This window comes from Polypterus senegalus, chromosome 10 (genome assembly GCF_016835505.1).
Source record: "Polypterus senegalus isolate Bchr_013 chromosome 10, ASM1683550v1, whole genome shotgun sequence".
Lineage (NCBI taxonomy): Eukaryota > Metazoa > Chordata > Cladistia > Polypteriformes > Polypteridae > Polypterus > Polypterus senegalus.
In genome coordinates, this window is record NC_053163.1 from 92,471,377 (window position 1) to 92,486,623 (window position 15,247).

General features: G+C 40.8%; 1 protein-coding gene across 1 annotated transcript in view; it reads left to right on the forward strand.

The window, feature by feature from the left end:
* Positions 1-15,247, forward strand: part of mospd1 (motile sperm domain containing 1) — a 32,486-nt gene that overhangs the window by 8,113 nt on the left and 9,126 nt on the right. Inside the window, exons 2-3 of the mRNA XM_039766201.1 lie at positions 2,355-2,632; positions 11,903-11,978. Of these exons, the coding sequence (XP_039622135.1) occupies positions 2,479-2,632; positions 11,903-11,978 (230 nt within the window). The 5' untranslated portion in view covers positions 2,355-2,478. The remainder of the gene's footprint in view (positions 1-2,354; positions 2,633-11,902; positions 11,979-15,247) is intronic.

Sequence of the window (15,247 nt, forward strand, 5' to 3'; positions counted from 1 at the left end):
ATAAATTTATCAAATATTTATGTCATTTAGTCTGAAAACAATTTTTGGAAAAATATTTGGGTATGTTAAGAGGTTATATTAATTAGTATGGATGTTAAAAACAATTTGTTGCGTGGTAATCTGGTTTTGTCAGTCTAGCTTTTAGGAATTATTTTATTAGAACTTTACTGCAGTTGAACAACAGTCCTTGTTTAAAAAAAAATGCTATTTTTAATTAATATTGAGAAACGGAGATTTGGCCCTACTCTGGATAAGCGGGTTTAGGAAATGGATGGACAGAAGGTTGGATGATCATATTTTTAGCTGGGCTGCGAGTTTCGTTTTCTGTTTTGTGTCCACCTTTGCTATAGTTTGAGTGTTAGGTGACAGCTCCGTTTATTAAAGCCTCTCATTTTTAGCTCTCCCCTGAAGTTGGCTTATTTCTTGTATTAAAGATACACACGTTGGTTTGAACAGACTATGTTTTAGTACACCATGATGTTGAGTGTGATGATGTTGGAATAACATTAACCACATCACACGGTTTGATCAGCTGAACATTTCTACTATTACATCAGCCAATTAAACATTCTTTGTATTCTTTTTCTGTCTGCAGCAGCGGTAAAGCTTTATTTAAGAAATAGCTTAAAATATATTTTAAAATAGATGCCAGGTGTGTTACTACATACAGTGTTTGACGTCTTTAAATTAAATGATAGCTGGAATAGTTGTTGGGAAAATGCCAGTTGAATTTACCAGCATATGACCCGTTTTATGAGTGGAAAATTTTACAGTCTGTTTGAGATTAAAGCACTCTAATCAGCTGCAAATTTATAATCAGTAGAATCTATGTGGATATTTACATAAGTAACCATTAGCAAGGGACAGGCATATGCAACCGTTTAAGATTGTGTTATTATCAGGATCTAACATGTTTACAAGTGCATATGCTTATTGTTATTCAACATCACACACATATCAAATATTTTTGATATTTTGTAGCCTGTTGTTGGTTCAGTGTTCTAGGGAACAGGTTGTTCTCTTGGCCATTTTTGCAATGAACACTCAATTCAACATCCATCCATCTATTATCTATCAGGGTCACGGGGGTCTGCTGGAGCCAATCCCAGCCAACACAGGGTACAGGGCAGGAAACAAACCCCGGGCAGGGCGCCAGCCCACCTCAGTTATTTAATATTATTTATATAAAAAATTTTAGTGTAGTTCTTGACACAGGGGTGTTCCATATGGAAGTGATGCCATTTTTATATAGCTGCAGCCATTTTGGGCACCACATATACAGAAACAGAAATATTTAAAATTAACCAGGGTGAGACGCGCTTCCTCCTTATCTTTATTAGAATTCTTCCACGGTTGAATAATTACTTCCAGGTAAAACAAAAAATTGGTGAAATGTTTTCAGTTCAGCTAAAACTAAAATTAGGTTGTAATGGCAACCTTCATTAGCTTTAAGTGCCCAGCTAAAGTTCAGTTTTAACCAGGTTCAGATTTCACTTCTGTTGGAGTAAAAAGAACCAGACACAATCAGATTTGGGGAGCCTCGCTAAGCAGTAATTGGATCTCTGCAAAGAGGAGCCAGTCCAACAGCAACTTTCAAACTAGTTCTTCGTCTTTTTTGACTTTGATATTATCCAGTGTCGATTTGTGATGTTTATAAATTTTATCCACTAGAGGTCATGGTGGCACTTTCTTAGTGTCTTTGTCAAATGATCTGCTCTCTTTCTCCATGATGGTTTCACTTTGACTTAACAAAAAGGTGGCAGTGAAAACTTCAGATTGTAGCGCAATATGCTCAGAGATAAGAGGGCATGCTACTTTATGTGAGAGCATCCTATCAGTCTTGAAGCCGTTGGGATACTGAAGAGTGCTTACAGCTCTGGGAACCCGCATTCAGTTCGTGAAGCAGCCCCTGTCTGTCTGCCGTTTGTACGTTTTTACTGTTTCTTGCAAATGTTTTCCTCGGGTAATCCATTTCTGCTCCCACGTCTCAATGCTGTACATGTTGGTTTGAAATGGCCCGCTATGACTGAATATTGGTGTGTGAGTGACTGTAGCCTGTGATGGACTAGCGTCCATCCAGCCTAGGTTCCTGCAATGCACCTAAAGCTGCTCAGAAAATCTGTAGTGCATTGAACTAAGCAGAATGAAAACATAAATGGAGGCGGATGGACAAACAGTGTGCCAATATGTTGAAAAATGTGAAACTGTTTAATGATGCACACATATACTGTAAGACCTTTGGGAAGTCAGCCACTGTGACCGTTATAAGATGCTGTTCCTGTATGTGGTTTTAAACTTATCGATGAGTTTTATGTCTCCCAGAATCCTTTTTTTTTTTTTTCTTCCTTTCCTAGGACCCTCAAGATGCAGTTACGGCCTTAAGGTGGAAATATAAAACTGGAGGGGCACTAGGGGGCACCGGGTACACTTGAGAAAGTGTGTGAGAGAGAAAGCACCGAAGAGAGGAGAGCAGTGCCAATGCAGCAACAGAAACGACATCCTGAACTGGTGGAAGGAAGCCTTCCGGTGTTCGTGTTCCCCACAGAGCTCATTTTTTATGCCGATGACCAGGCGTCTCACAAGCAAGTGCTGACTCTCTACAACCCCTATGAGTTTGCCTTAAAATTCAAAGGTACCTACAGTAGCTGCAGCAAACCTATGTGTTTCTCCTTCCTCATATGGGCAGTATGGTGACACAGAGGGTAGCATTGCCACCTCATGGATCCAGCATCCTGGGCTCGAACCCCAGCTGCTGTGTTTGTGTGAACTTTGCATATTGTCCTTTCGTCTGCATGTGTGTTTTCCTTTCACATGTGCAGGTCAGAATAATGGGTGACTCTGAATTGGCCTTGTGTGGTCGTGTGTGTGAGTGAACCCCTTCAAGGACTGAAGCTCTGTCCGGGGCTGTCCAGTACTGCTGGGATTGGCTCTCTCCCACATCATCCTGCAAGCCTCAACCGGATTAAGTGGGCATGGTTATGTTATGTTAATGTTAATATTAACACAAAGTATATGTTGGTTTTCTGCATGGCTTGACCATAGAAGTATAGAAGGACCAAGAATGTTTTTGAGTTCTGGGACGGTAGGGAGATAAACATTTTCATTCTCCAGAATGATGTTCACTCCAGCTCTCAAGATCCATTAGCCATCTTAACATTTAGTGCTGAAAGGCCTCTATTATAGCTACCTCCATTTCAGCAGCCACAATTCTAAACCTTCAGGCTATGAGCCATAGTAGTGTTCACTTCCTATTCTTTAGTAACTTTAGTTTGTCTGTATCTTTAAACTGGAAAACACAGGATTGTCAGCTCGGTCCCGTGTCCGAACTTGCTATCTTGCGCAAGATCCTCCACCTGGCAGACAGCATACCACCTATAAAATAATAAAAAGCAACTTGGGGTTGTGTGCGGAACAGTGGCACATTGGTAGCACTGCTGCCTCGCAGTAAGGAGGCCAGGGTTCATTGTCCCGGGTCCTCCCTGTGTGGAGTGTGCATGTTCTCCGTGTGTCTGTGTAGGTTTCTTCACACCATCCAAAGACATGCAGGTTAGGTGAACTGAACTGGCGATCCTAAATTGGCTCTTGTGTGTGATTGGGGTGTGTATGTTCACCCCTTGAGCGGCTGGGTGGTCTTGTGGCCTTGGAACACCCTGCAGATTTTGGTTTTTGTTTTTCTCCAGCCCTCTGGAGTTTTTTGTTTTGTTTTTTTCTGTCCTCCCTGGCCATCGAACCTTACTTTATTGTTTGCTACTTAGTAAAGCACTTTGAGCTGCACGGTTTGTATGAAGATGTGCTATATAAGTAAATGTTGTTGTTAGACTGGCACCCTGTCCAGGGTTTGTTCCTGCCTTGTGCCCTATGGGACCTAGACTAGGCTCCAGGAAACCCAACCACCACCACCAGCACTCCACGACAAAGCAGGTTAGAGATTGACTGACTGATTAACCTTGAGGTTGTGCTCACTATAAAAAAAAATGTCCCGACAGCAAATACCTCTGACTGTTTGTTCTTGGTCCTTACAAAGTGCAGGTCTCCTTGGCCTTCATTGCTGGGGCATAACATCACCATCTGTTGCGTGCCTCCCACGTGCTTTTGGCGGCGACGACATGGCTGTTTATGTCAAAGCTTTAATGGCTGGAGGAATGTGCGCCGTCACTCGTTTTCTTTCTGTTTTTTTTTTTTATACCCACTTAGTAAAAAAAGCAAATCTTGCATTTTGTTATCCACATCTGAAGGATATACGCTCTAAAACTGCTGTCAAAGGCAAAGATAAAAACTAGTTATGCAAATAATAAGATCGGTTAATTGAGACCATGAGTTGGTTTTCTACTCTTTGAGATCTGCTTCTGTTCCGCTTCATACCACTTTGTTTTCCAGCTGCTGGAAAAAAAATATCATCTGCCATTTCAGTCTGAGCTTCAGCTGACACAAACACACACGTTGGCCCTGCACAGCTGAAACTGTTCCCAGACAGCTGCCAGATGTTTGTTCATTTTGTGTTTTTTTTTTTCTTCATAAGTAGCATTAATTAAAAAATTATACCACATTGGGGATAAAAAAAAAAACATTCTTACAGACTTACAGGCCATTTGTAACATTGGTCAGAAATAAGCGAGTGTGAGACCTGAAAGAAAAGGCTTTGAACTTGGGTAGAAAGCAAAATTGAAAAGAAAGCAGAGTGTGTGAGTGAGTGTGTGAGTGTGTGTGTCTTGTTTGTTGGGTTGTCTGTCACGAGTAGAGCATATTTGGTGGCTTCAGATCTGAAAGAAAATGGTAAAGTGCTGCATACAGTACATTAGTTTAGGTTTTCACTTGACTTCAGCATTTCTCAGAAGGCTGGGACCGAGTTGCTTTGTTTTTAGTTTTGTAATGCTTTCTGTTCCTCATCTACTAGTCCAAGCTGGGCTGCATATGAGGAAACAGTGTTTTTGAAAAATATTGGGCACGTTTAAATTGCAATCAACCTCACATTTGATATTTTATCTTTTTTTTTTCCTTTTTATTAATTTTATTGCAATCCATACAAAGCAATCAAGTTTTTACAAAAACAAAAATTGAGTTAAGAACAGATTGATCCCCACCCCTGAGAAAGAGAGCAAGCCAAACGGCATGACATTTAAGGCTTGTAAACATACCTAAATTAATAAATTCTCTGTGCTTTATAAGCTTCTTTTAAAATATTACTGATTAGATATTTTATCTTAAAAAAATTGTGCAGTAAAGGTCCCAAGTGGTGAGCTACAAGTCAGAGTGGGCGGTAGGTGTTCCTGTAAGGCCAACTGATGAGTATGGCCTTTGTTTGTTTCTCTAATCCTGCATTTGAAGTAATGTTTTTCTTCAGCTGGTCAAGGCAGATTAGTATAGTGCTTTTGAGATCACATATTATTCATTTTAAATGAGGTCACTGATTTGGAATAAGGATAGTCTATCTTTGTAAACTAACATCAACATGAATTGACACATCGCCATTCACAGAGGCACCGTGATTAGTTAGCACTGCCCCATGACTCAAGAAGTTCAAAAGGTCTGATTTGTGAGCCCCGTCACTATAGTGGGTGTCTTGTCTTCAGCATCCCAAAATTGTCGTTAGGTTGATTAATGCCTCTAAATTGTCCCATACAAATGAGTATGGGTGCGAGGCAAGTGTGCAGTGTAGTGGACTGGTGCCCATGCTGGGTTGCTATGTGCCTTGTCGTCTCTGACCCCTGGCATTGAATTAGACAGAGCAAGCACAGAAAATAAATGGAGGGGCTTTATCAGTCTCACCTCTGTCTAATCATCTAGCTTTTTAGAAAGAAAATAAAGATAATTTATTGAACTAACAAATTATTTCTGGGTTCTTTTAATAACTAAATTGTATTTACTTTGAAATATGTACATTGCAGTAAAAGAGTTAGGGTGCCACAAACACACATTGGTATAAAAAAAAGATAAAGTTAAGATACGTTGACCTTAAATAATACTTAAAACCACACCCAGCACAAAAACCATTATATTTTACTTCCTCATTTTAATCCTGCAACAGGAATTAAAAAGAGATATTGGCAGGGGGCCATTACACTAATTTTAGAATAACATTAAAGAATCCCTGCCTGATCTCTGTGCAGTTCCACTCAAGGAAAATTAGACTTTTTCCAGTTTCTGTGTAACATATCATTTTCTCATTGAGTTATGGATTATGCATTTGGATTCTCTCACATGAGCAACATTTGTCAATGACCTTACAATGTAGTACTGGAAATCACAGTGAGTTTATAGCATAATAGTCGAGTCCTATTCAGTGTTATTCTGAACACTGCTGTAAGAGGATTAGGAATGGCCATAAATCTGACATTTTCTGCTAGGTAAGCAAATATTTTTGCCCAAAAAAGGTCTTAATTTAGGACAGTCCTAAAACACATGCCCTATTGAGGCTAGAGCTGCATGGGTTCAAAGCCCTAATGTATTTTAAATGATTTCAGTCAGGAAAGATGTGTCTGATGTACAAATGTAAGATGAGTTATGGTTTGTTTGGCACAGAGTGAAGAAAGTGATAAATAATCCAATTCCATTCCTTACCTGAGATATTTAAATAAAGAGGTCTCTATCCTAGCCCTGCCTAAGACTGCCTAGTGCTGGGCACCATGTGCTTAAAGGATAACTTCAATATTTTTGCAAGATTTCTTTTGCAGTCATATGAAATAATTTGTCATGAGAAACAATGTTCTTATAAGTGAAGCATTTTCAAATGTTATTATGTAAAGGACGTGCATGTGCTGTAAACCTCAGAGGACACCCTTGAGTAGCCCCAAACCTAATAGAAAGCCAGATGTTGAATAAAACCTAAATAAAAATGGGTATCATTAAAGTCAGGTAGGATCTCACAAAGAAAGGAAAAGAAAAAGAGAAAAGAAACCAAACGCTCTGATCAATTGAAGGTTGGGTCACTCTAGTTTAATTGATGCTAGCGTCCAGATCATTGACCCTAAACTATTCCTTTGTCTTTGATTGCCTTGCCCTCCACTGTAGCCCAGGCCAGATGAGCCCTTACCTGTTCTTCACACCTGACTTGAAACTCTCCTGACTGTACAAACAGAGGTTCTTCTAAAGGAGACTCTAAAATCACTTCCGAGATGATGCCCAGTTGTCCACCAAGTGGTTCTAAGTCATCATTGATCCTTGAGAGGATTGCAGCGATCTTCATAGAGGGTCAAACACCCCTCTGCTTGTGGCTAGAGCACAACTATACCCTCAAGTTGCAATTTCTCTAAGCGAAAGACCCACATTCCTAAGTTTAATAATGCTCTGTCTCATTTCATTTGTTAATTGCCACTTTCTTGCCATCATCACTGGAGGTTTTAGTAACACAGTGTGTTAAGACAGACAGAGAGTTTTTAAATAATCAACAGAAGTTGGAACACCTTTGCGAATTGTTTGCTTCAACTTGCAAGGCTTAATTTTATTTAATTGCCACAGAATTTCTGTAGGTTGTAACCTATTAGTTGTTCCTTGAAGAAGACCATTTGTAATGTTTTAGTTTTTGTTAACCTAAGCTTTAAGTATAATCCTGCCACAGTTTACTGCTTAGCATTTCACCAGTTTAGGTAATTCATTGCAGTTCAGCTTATTAAATTTGAAGAAAACTGGCAAAACTGAAGTGTTGTAAGACTTTTGACCTGTAGTGTATATAAAATGTTTCTTTAAGAAACAAAGAGTAAATATGTCTGATTAGGTGCTGGCCGACACTCTCAGCAGATACGGCAGTCACAATACTAAAGAAACAAGCCGTTCATCTCAGCCAAATTGGGAAAGATGGAAGGCTGCCGTGGAGGGAGACAGGCAGTGAGGTGAAGACACATCCGCAAGTAGCTGAAATAAGAGAGTTTCACTGTTTTATAATATACGTGCACTGGCAAAACAATGATCAATACTCAATCCTTTTTTCCTCCACATTGCCTAAAATGCTTCACTTAAGGACACACTTTTCCATGGCAAGATAATGTATACCACTACCGACTTGAAAAATACCAAGGTTATCCTTTGATAGGTATGGTCTGGAAGTACTATTTATACTCTCATTACCAGCTAAGATATTTTCAAGAGTGTACACTGATGGAGGATTAGGGAAGTTAAAAGGTTCTTTTTAACAATGTGTGTTGAGGAAATTCCATATTTACAATATGTTGAACAAAAGATGCAAACACTGATTTGTGTTAAAATGTCAAAGAAGACACATAAGCGTGGCGACGGTACTGCAACACCTTCTAGCTTGCACTGAATGGCCAAAGTTTATGAACATGGCCACCTCTGACCAAAAACCATGAACAGCAAATTTGACAAAACGGGGCATAACAGTATTGTCCAACCTGCTTAAGCCAGGTGAGAATCATGGAGGCTAGAGCCTATTCAGGCTTTGACGCATGCAAAGGAGCTGACGTCTCTGGAGGGGATTACAGTACTGACTCGCACACAACCATGGGTCCAGTAGATTTGTCATGCATGTCTATGAGAGTGTTATAGGAAAATCGTCACAAACACTAAAAGAACTTGTGAAGTCCACAAAGGACAACTGGGTGAGGGATTTGAACTTGAGATCCTGGATACAGGAGACACCATCACACCACCATGATGCCCGCTAAATGAGAAGACAAGGGAAAAAGAATACAATAACTGAATAATATGTTGAATTGCTGCGGTGGTCTGGTGCCCTGCACGGGGTTTGTTTCCTGCCTTGCGCCCTGCGTTGGCTGGGATTGGCTCCAGCAGACCCTTTGTGACCCTGTAGTTAGGATAGCAGGTTGGATAATAGATGGATGGATGTTGAATTGGGTGTTCATTGCAAAAATGGCCAAGAGAACAACCTGTTCCCTAGAACACTGAACCAACAACAGGCTACAAAATATCAAAAATATTTTTCTTAAGAGGAAACTTAATAAGAGACGAAAAATTACAAAATAATAAATGCCTTTAAATCGGCTTGGTCCTTACTAAACATGTGTTTTGTCTAGCAGCCGTTCTTCTTCCAGAAACTGTCCACCATATCTTCTGCTTTCCTTATTTTGCACACTATAGTATTTATGTACCTTTTGTAGGAAGCCACCTTCCCTATCCCTTTCAAGGTCATTTCTGAACTGATAATGGAATGGGCTCTGCTGCCACTGCCCAGATGGTCACATATGGAGCTTCTTGATCATTCACCTCTTCCTGCTCATTAGCCTTTCATCCTTGCTAGGTACCAGTCATCACTCTCCCATGCCCTGACAGAGATCTCCCACACTATAGGTGTTTACCAATTACCAATTACTGGCTTACTAAAGAATAAAGTGGTCAGAAACCTGTCTGGATTGGGGCTGTCACCATGCTGGAACTCCTTGATCCCATGGACATCAATGTTTACTGCCAAGTGATGGGTTATTCAGGTCCTAACCAAGAGACCACTCTCTTTGTGGCTAGATAAGCACCCAAAATGTTAGTCCCCTACATAAAGGACATGCTACCCAATATTAAAAATATCATAAAACCATGAAGCCTGGCAGTTTAGATACAAAAGCTTCTGGCTATGATCACCCATTTTTCCTCCAATATGCAGTGGTTAACCCTCAGATGTTATGTAAATGATGCAGAGACTGTTTTTTAAACGCCAACTATGGGTCCTCTGGCTAAGCCTTTTCCAGGTCTGAGAGTGATGGAGTAGATTCAGTTCTCTGGTGACCTCCAGCTCGTGTTGTACGCTCTCAGTCAAACTCCAAGCCAAGCTTTGTTTTGACCACTCAGGACAATCACTTCAATTTTTGCCCACAGTGGTGTTAGTTGTACTTTTGTAGCCTGAGGTAGAATTTCATTAGTGGAAATTAAGGGTGAGTGCATTTAAAACTGAAACCAGTAAGCACTTCTCATTACGCAAAGAGTTGTGGGTCTCTGGAACAAACTACCGAGACATGGAATTGAAGCATAAACCATGACAAACTTTAAGAAGAACCTGGATGAGATACTGGGACAGCTTAGCTATTAGCTGTAGAAATAGGCTTGATGGACTTATATTTTGCTCAGTTTTGCTCTAACATATCAGATTTTCTTATGGTTTGATGCTGAGAAGTCCATGCTTCAGAGTTAGCAAGTTACTTGTGATGTGTGCCAGGCTAAGATTATGCTAGTTATATTTTCTAGGTAGGCCAGAAGCTTTAAACCCAATTATATTTCCAATATAAATTAAATATTGATCAGAAAGTCTCTGATGGATTTTAGATCTTGTGCATCGTCACCATGCAGACCAGCTTTGTTGAGTGCCTGAGTTACGGTGGGCAGCTTTTTGCATGTTAGCTGGGGTCTATCACAGTTCTCTTCATCTGTCACCTCTGACTTCTTATCCAGCTGTTCAGTTTAGGAGGGCAGAAGCAAGACCATGCCCCACAGGAGTCATTTGAAAATCTCTCCATGGCTTGTTTTCCATAGCTTTACCTTGGAGATTCTTTGGTTTTCCTGATACCTTGGGTGTATGTATAGGGTGGTCCAGATCTAATTATGCAATTTTCATTAGGCTATAACTTACTAAGTTTATTACATAGAAAATCACCCGAAAAATCCCGGACCATCGAGAAGTGTGCAAACTGACGACATGAAGAATCGTCTTTGCGCCAAACTGGAATCGTCCTTGCATAAATCAAAGTCATCTAGACGATCTGGATCTGCATAATTAGATCTGGACCACCCTGTACAACCTAACTGTAATACCTTACAGAGACAACTATATATAATCTGAAATCATGTTAACTTGCCTCTAGTGTATACAAATTGACTCCATTCTTTGTATCATCTGGTTAAAGCAACAAAATTTCTCCAGTAGAATGCAAAAGATGGATAAACCGGTACAGAAAAAAATATTTCCAACAAAGATAGTTGTACAAGCTACTGGATCCTGGAGTGTACTTTTTCTTATATGGTTTCTGCTTGTTAGCTTAATTATTATCGTAACATCCCAAACTCACCTAATCTGATTCAGGGTCATGACAGGCCAGAGCCAAAGCCAGCAGCACAAAGCAGAAAAGAGCCGAGTCCATTCTTAGTCATCCATGGTGACAGTCACACAGGGACCAATAAATCTACCTTGCACATCTTTGTAGATATTGGAGGAAAACCCAAAAGATTCAGAGAGAATGTGCAAACTCCATGTGGATGACGAATCTATGAAGCAGCAGTGCTAACCACTGCATTACTGTCCTGCCTAGCTTATTTTTGCCAAGTAAATAAAGACTAAATAACAGGTTTTATTTTATGTTTGTCACCTGACACTAGATTTGTCTAATTTATGGACTTAGAAGGAACTAGATGATTGTTCCTAAGCAGAACCACAGATTTGAAAGAGTCAGCTTAGCCCCCTTTCACATGTCAATTTGAAAGTATTCCATCTAAGCATGTGAATTATACAATCTGCAGTATAAATGTCCATGGGGTGCATATTTCTTGAATGCATTGTACAAATACAGTGCACTTTCTTTATCATAAACTGCTTAGCACCAGTAAATGAACTTGCTTTTAAAAATCTCTTCACAAAGTGGGCAGCCCAGTGGTTAGTGCTGCTGCCCTATAGACTGCCAAGTCATCTTCGTGGTCTGCTTGAGTTTTTCTCCAGGTACTGCTGTTTACTGCCACATATTCGCAAGTTAGCTTAACTGGTGACCCTAAATTGCACCAGTCTGAATATGTGCCCAGCAGTGGAATGGTACCCTGTTTGAGTTGGGTACTTTCTTGCCCCTGTTGCCGCAGAGTTGAAGGTGTTAGAAGAAAAATGCAACTCCGGCTTGAGAACGTGTTAAATTCCACGGTCCATTTCTCAAGAGATGCAGCCACTGCTCACAAGTATTTTACCACTGGGTTTAATAAATGAGAGTTCTAATCTCAAATGCTTCCCTCTTTCTGTTTTCAGTCTTGTGCACAGCGCCTAGTAAATATGCAGTGGTCGATGCTACGGGTGCAGTTAAACCACAGTGCTGCGTTGATATGTAAGTATAAACCTGCTGGCCAGAATATCATACCACCACACCAGCCTCACTCCCCTGACTAGTAGGGAGCACCATGAGTGGGCATACAAGAAATGCTTATCAGTTTTAAACTCAAGTTTGTGTGTGGGGAGGGGGTTAGGAAATGCAATGGCTGCAGCCTTAAAAGAAGTGTTTAGTCATATGTCATTAGGTTAAGAACAATGGTGGCCAGGGCTGGATGCTGCTCTAGTGGTTGTAGCCACCCTCTGATGGCGCCTGAGAGTTGAGTTTGTTTACTGGCCTGGTCACCATCGGTATGGACTTTCAATGGGTACTCCTCTTTCTTCTCCTACCCTTTAAGATATTTGTATTAAATGAACAGGTAAGTCTAAGTTGGCCCACTAATGTCTCTGTAATGGACCTTTGTGCCATCCTCTGCAGGTTCCTGCTTTGCACCCAGTCTTCCTTGTTTTTGGGTTAAAATGCTCTAAGAAGCTGTAGTGTGTTAACAAAAATGGATGCATGGAATGAATTGCACAATAGCATTCTGACCAAATATTTATTGGCTATGTTATTAGTTATAGCACATTAAGAATAGTCTGCTCAAAGCTTAATAAGTTACTGAAACATATAGCTTTTATAAAATGAATCTCTTCTTTTGCCAGTCAGGGGAGCATACCGCCAGGTTGTCATTTTGGGCCACACTCACTCACAATGGGCCCATTTAGAGTCACCAGACAGCCTAACAAAAGGAAGAATAGGCAGGGTGTTTTCTGCCCAGGCGAAATAGTGGTGACCTTGATTAGGGATACATACAATCGCAGGAAACCCTAAACCCAAAGGACATCCCCTCATCAGAGCTGTCCATTCCAAGGTGTCTGGTTGATTTGAATCTGCTTGTGTGTATGGGAACACTGAGGTGCTGAGTTGAGACAGCAGAAGTGAACAAGACTTAAAAGGCCAAAGGTGTGGAATATTATAGGGGAATCTTGATTCGCAGGACCCTTTATTGCTCTGGAAAGGAGGGGACATAATCTCTGAGGTAGCTGGCTGGAGTGGTAGTCCATGAATAATACAAAGGGGTGCAGATTGTTAGCTTATTGATGAGGAATCACAATCTTCTGCCTTTGTGCTGGAGTAGAAAGAGACTCTGGTCAAAAGCTCAACCTGAGGCTCAAGAGGGATGGACAGTATGCATGCCTTCCTGCGTGTGGAAATGTGAACTGATCTCTGAGGACTTGTTAGGTCCTGTTATTCCCATTTTATAAATTGGTAGGAAGCTTTGAATTGTGTACCATTTGTGTGATTATGGTGTGAAGTGCAATTTTGGTAATTTTGGGGTGCACTTTAGTCCCTGCATTTTCAGAGTGAGAATTTGGTCCCATTCTTGGCAGTCACCCTTGGATGCACCCTCTGTCCAATCATATTTGTGATTTTACAGGAATAGGATATCAAGGCACGGAGAGTCTCCAGTCTGGGGAACTGAACAATTCTGCTGTTGACAGATGATGTCATACTTTTGATCTTAACCAGACTGTCATCTGTGGCATTGACCGGAGCAATTCACAGTGAAATAGGAAATGGCCGGATTGAGACTGGACACCGGCGTATTTAAGGTCACACCTCTGTCTGAGAAGAGTGGCTTGGTGTCTTCCTGTGAAGGAAGTGCAGCTACCTAGAATGAAAAAGTCCAAGTGGCTCAGTTCATGGCGGAGGGATTTAGAGTACCAGGAAAACCAGTTCTCAGAGGTAGTGAACTCTGACCTAAATTACTGCAGTTTGTTTCCACATAAACCGGACCAAGAGACTTGGGTGACAACAGCAATGAAAAAGAATGCGTCCTTTAAGTAGTATATAAAACACTTAACGTCTTTATATGTACAGAGGATGCATTATTCAAAATTACGTAAAACTCTTCAGAACCAAAAAAATAAACTTGAACTACTTTCTATGGAGCCTTGTTCCCTGCTCTAATTAAAAATTGTATTATCTTGCAAAAGAATCACATTATTTCTCAAAAGCATTGCGTTAAATTTCAATAATGATTGCATTACTTCATGAAGGTGTTGCATTTAACAAGAGTTGTGTTAATTCACTACTATGGCTGACCTCTTTTACTAAAGGATTGCTGCTGGTGTCATTGCGCACGTGTGTGCTTTTGTCTTCAAGTGGCAGGTATTGAGGGACACATTGAGCACACGTGTAGCGGGCAATCTGAAGTTATAAGTTTACATTTAGTTTCTGTCAGGTTGTTTAGTGCGAATGTTTTAATGTAGGCAGGCAGGCAGGCAGCACGGTGGCATGGAGCTCGTATTCCAGAGTTTGTACATTCTCTTCATGTATCCACTGGTTGGTTGGCTCGAGTGACCGTTCCGAACTATGGGAAATGTGGAGTGCATCCGGAAAGTATTCACAGCGCATCACTTTTTCCACATTTTGTTATGTTACAGCCTTATTCCAAAATGTATTAAATTAATTTTTTTCCTCAGAATTCTACACACAACACCCCATAATAACAACATGAAAAAAGTTTACTGGAATAAATTATATACCTGTCCAGTTTGGGGTCACTGGGAGCCAGTGATCATTTCAGCAGCACTGGGTGCAAGGCAGGAAACAATGCTGGTGGACAAAACGCCAGTTCATCGCAGGGCATAGTCAAAGACAAAGACAAAAGTGATTCCCCGAGAGTGCTGGCAGAAATCCAGGAACAGAAACCAAGAAATAAAGTGGTCAGGATAGTTTCTATCCAGTTATCTTCTAGAGATAATATTTAAAAACAGGGTGACCAGGTAGCACAGTGGCTGGCATTCCTCACATCTTCAGAGGTTCATCAATGACTGTGCTTTTGTATGGTTTGATTTTCAGAGAGCATCATTTCCTACTCGCTCTCTGTCACTAGAAGACATAAGCACACCTTTACTCAAGAATCCCCGGGGCAAGCAGACAAAAGCTCTGCAAAATAACCAACCTTTTTTTTGTGTGTGTGTGTGGTGGAAATAATCCTCTGTAATGTTCATGAGTTTAAAGGTTTCACATTCTGACAGTGCATGGAAAGGTTTTTCCTAGAGTTCTCCAGTGTTTTCCCATATCCCAAAAATGTGCTGTTTAACTTCAGTGGAACTCTAAATGGAGCGAGTAGGAATGAATGTGGCTATGTCTACCCTGTTCAGTTCTGTGCAGGCTTGGGGACAGACCAACAGGGAAGAGCCAGCACTGTGTCAGGATCGGGCCTGGCCTCGGCTCTAAGCCCCTACTTTTGCCTGCTAGTTGGCGTTTGCCCCTCCTGT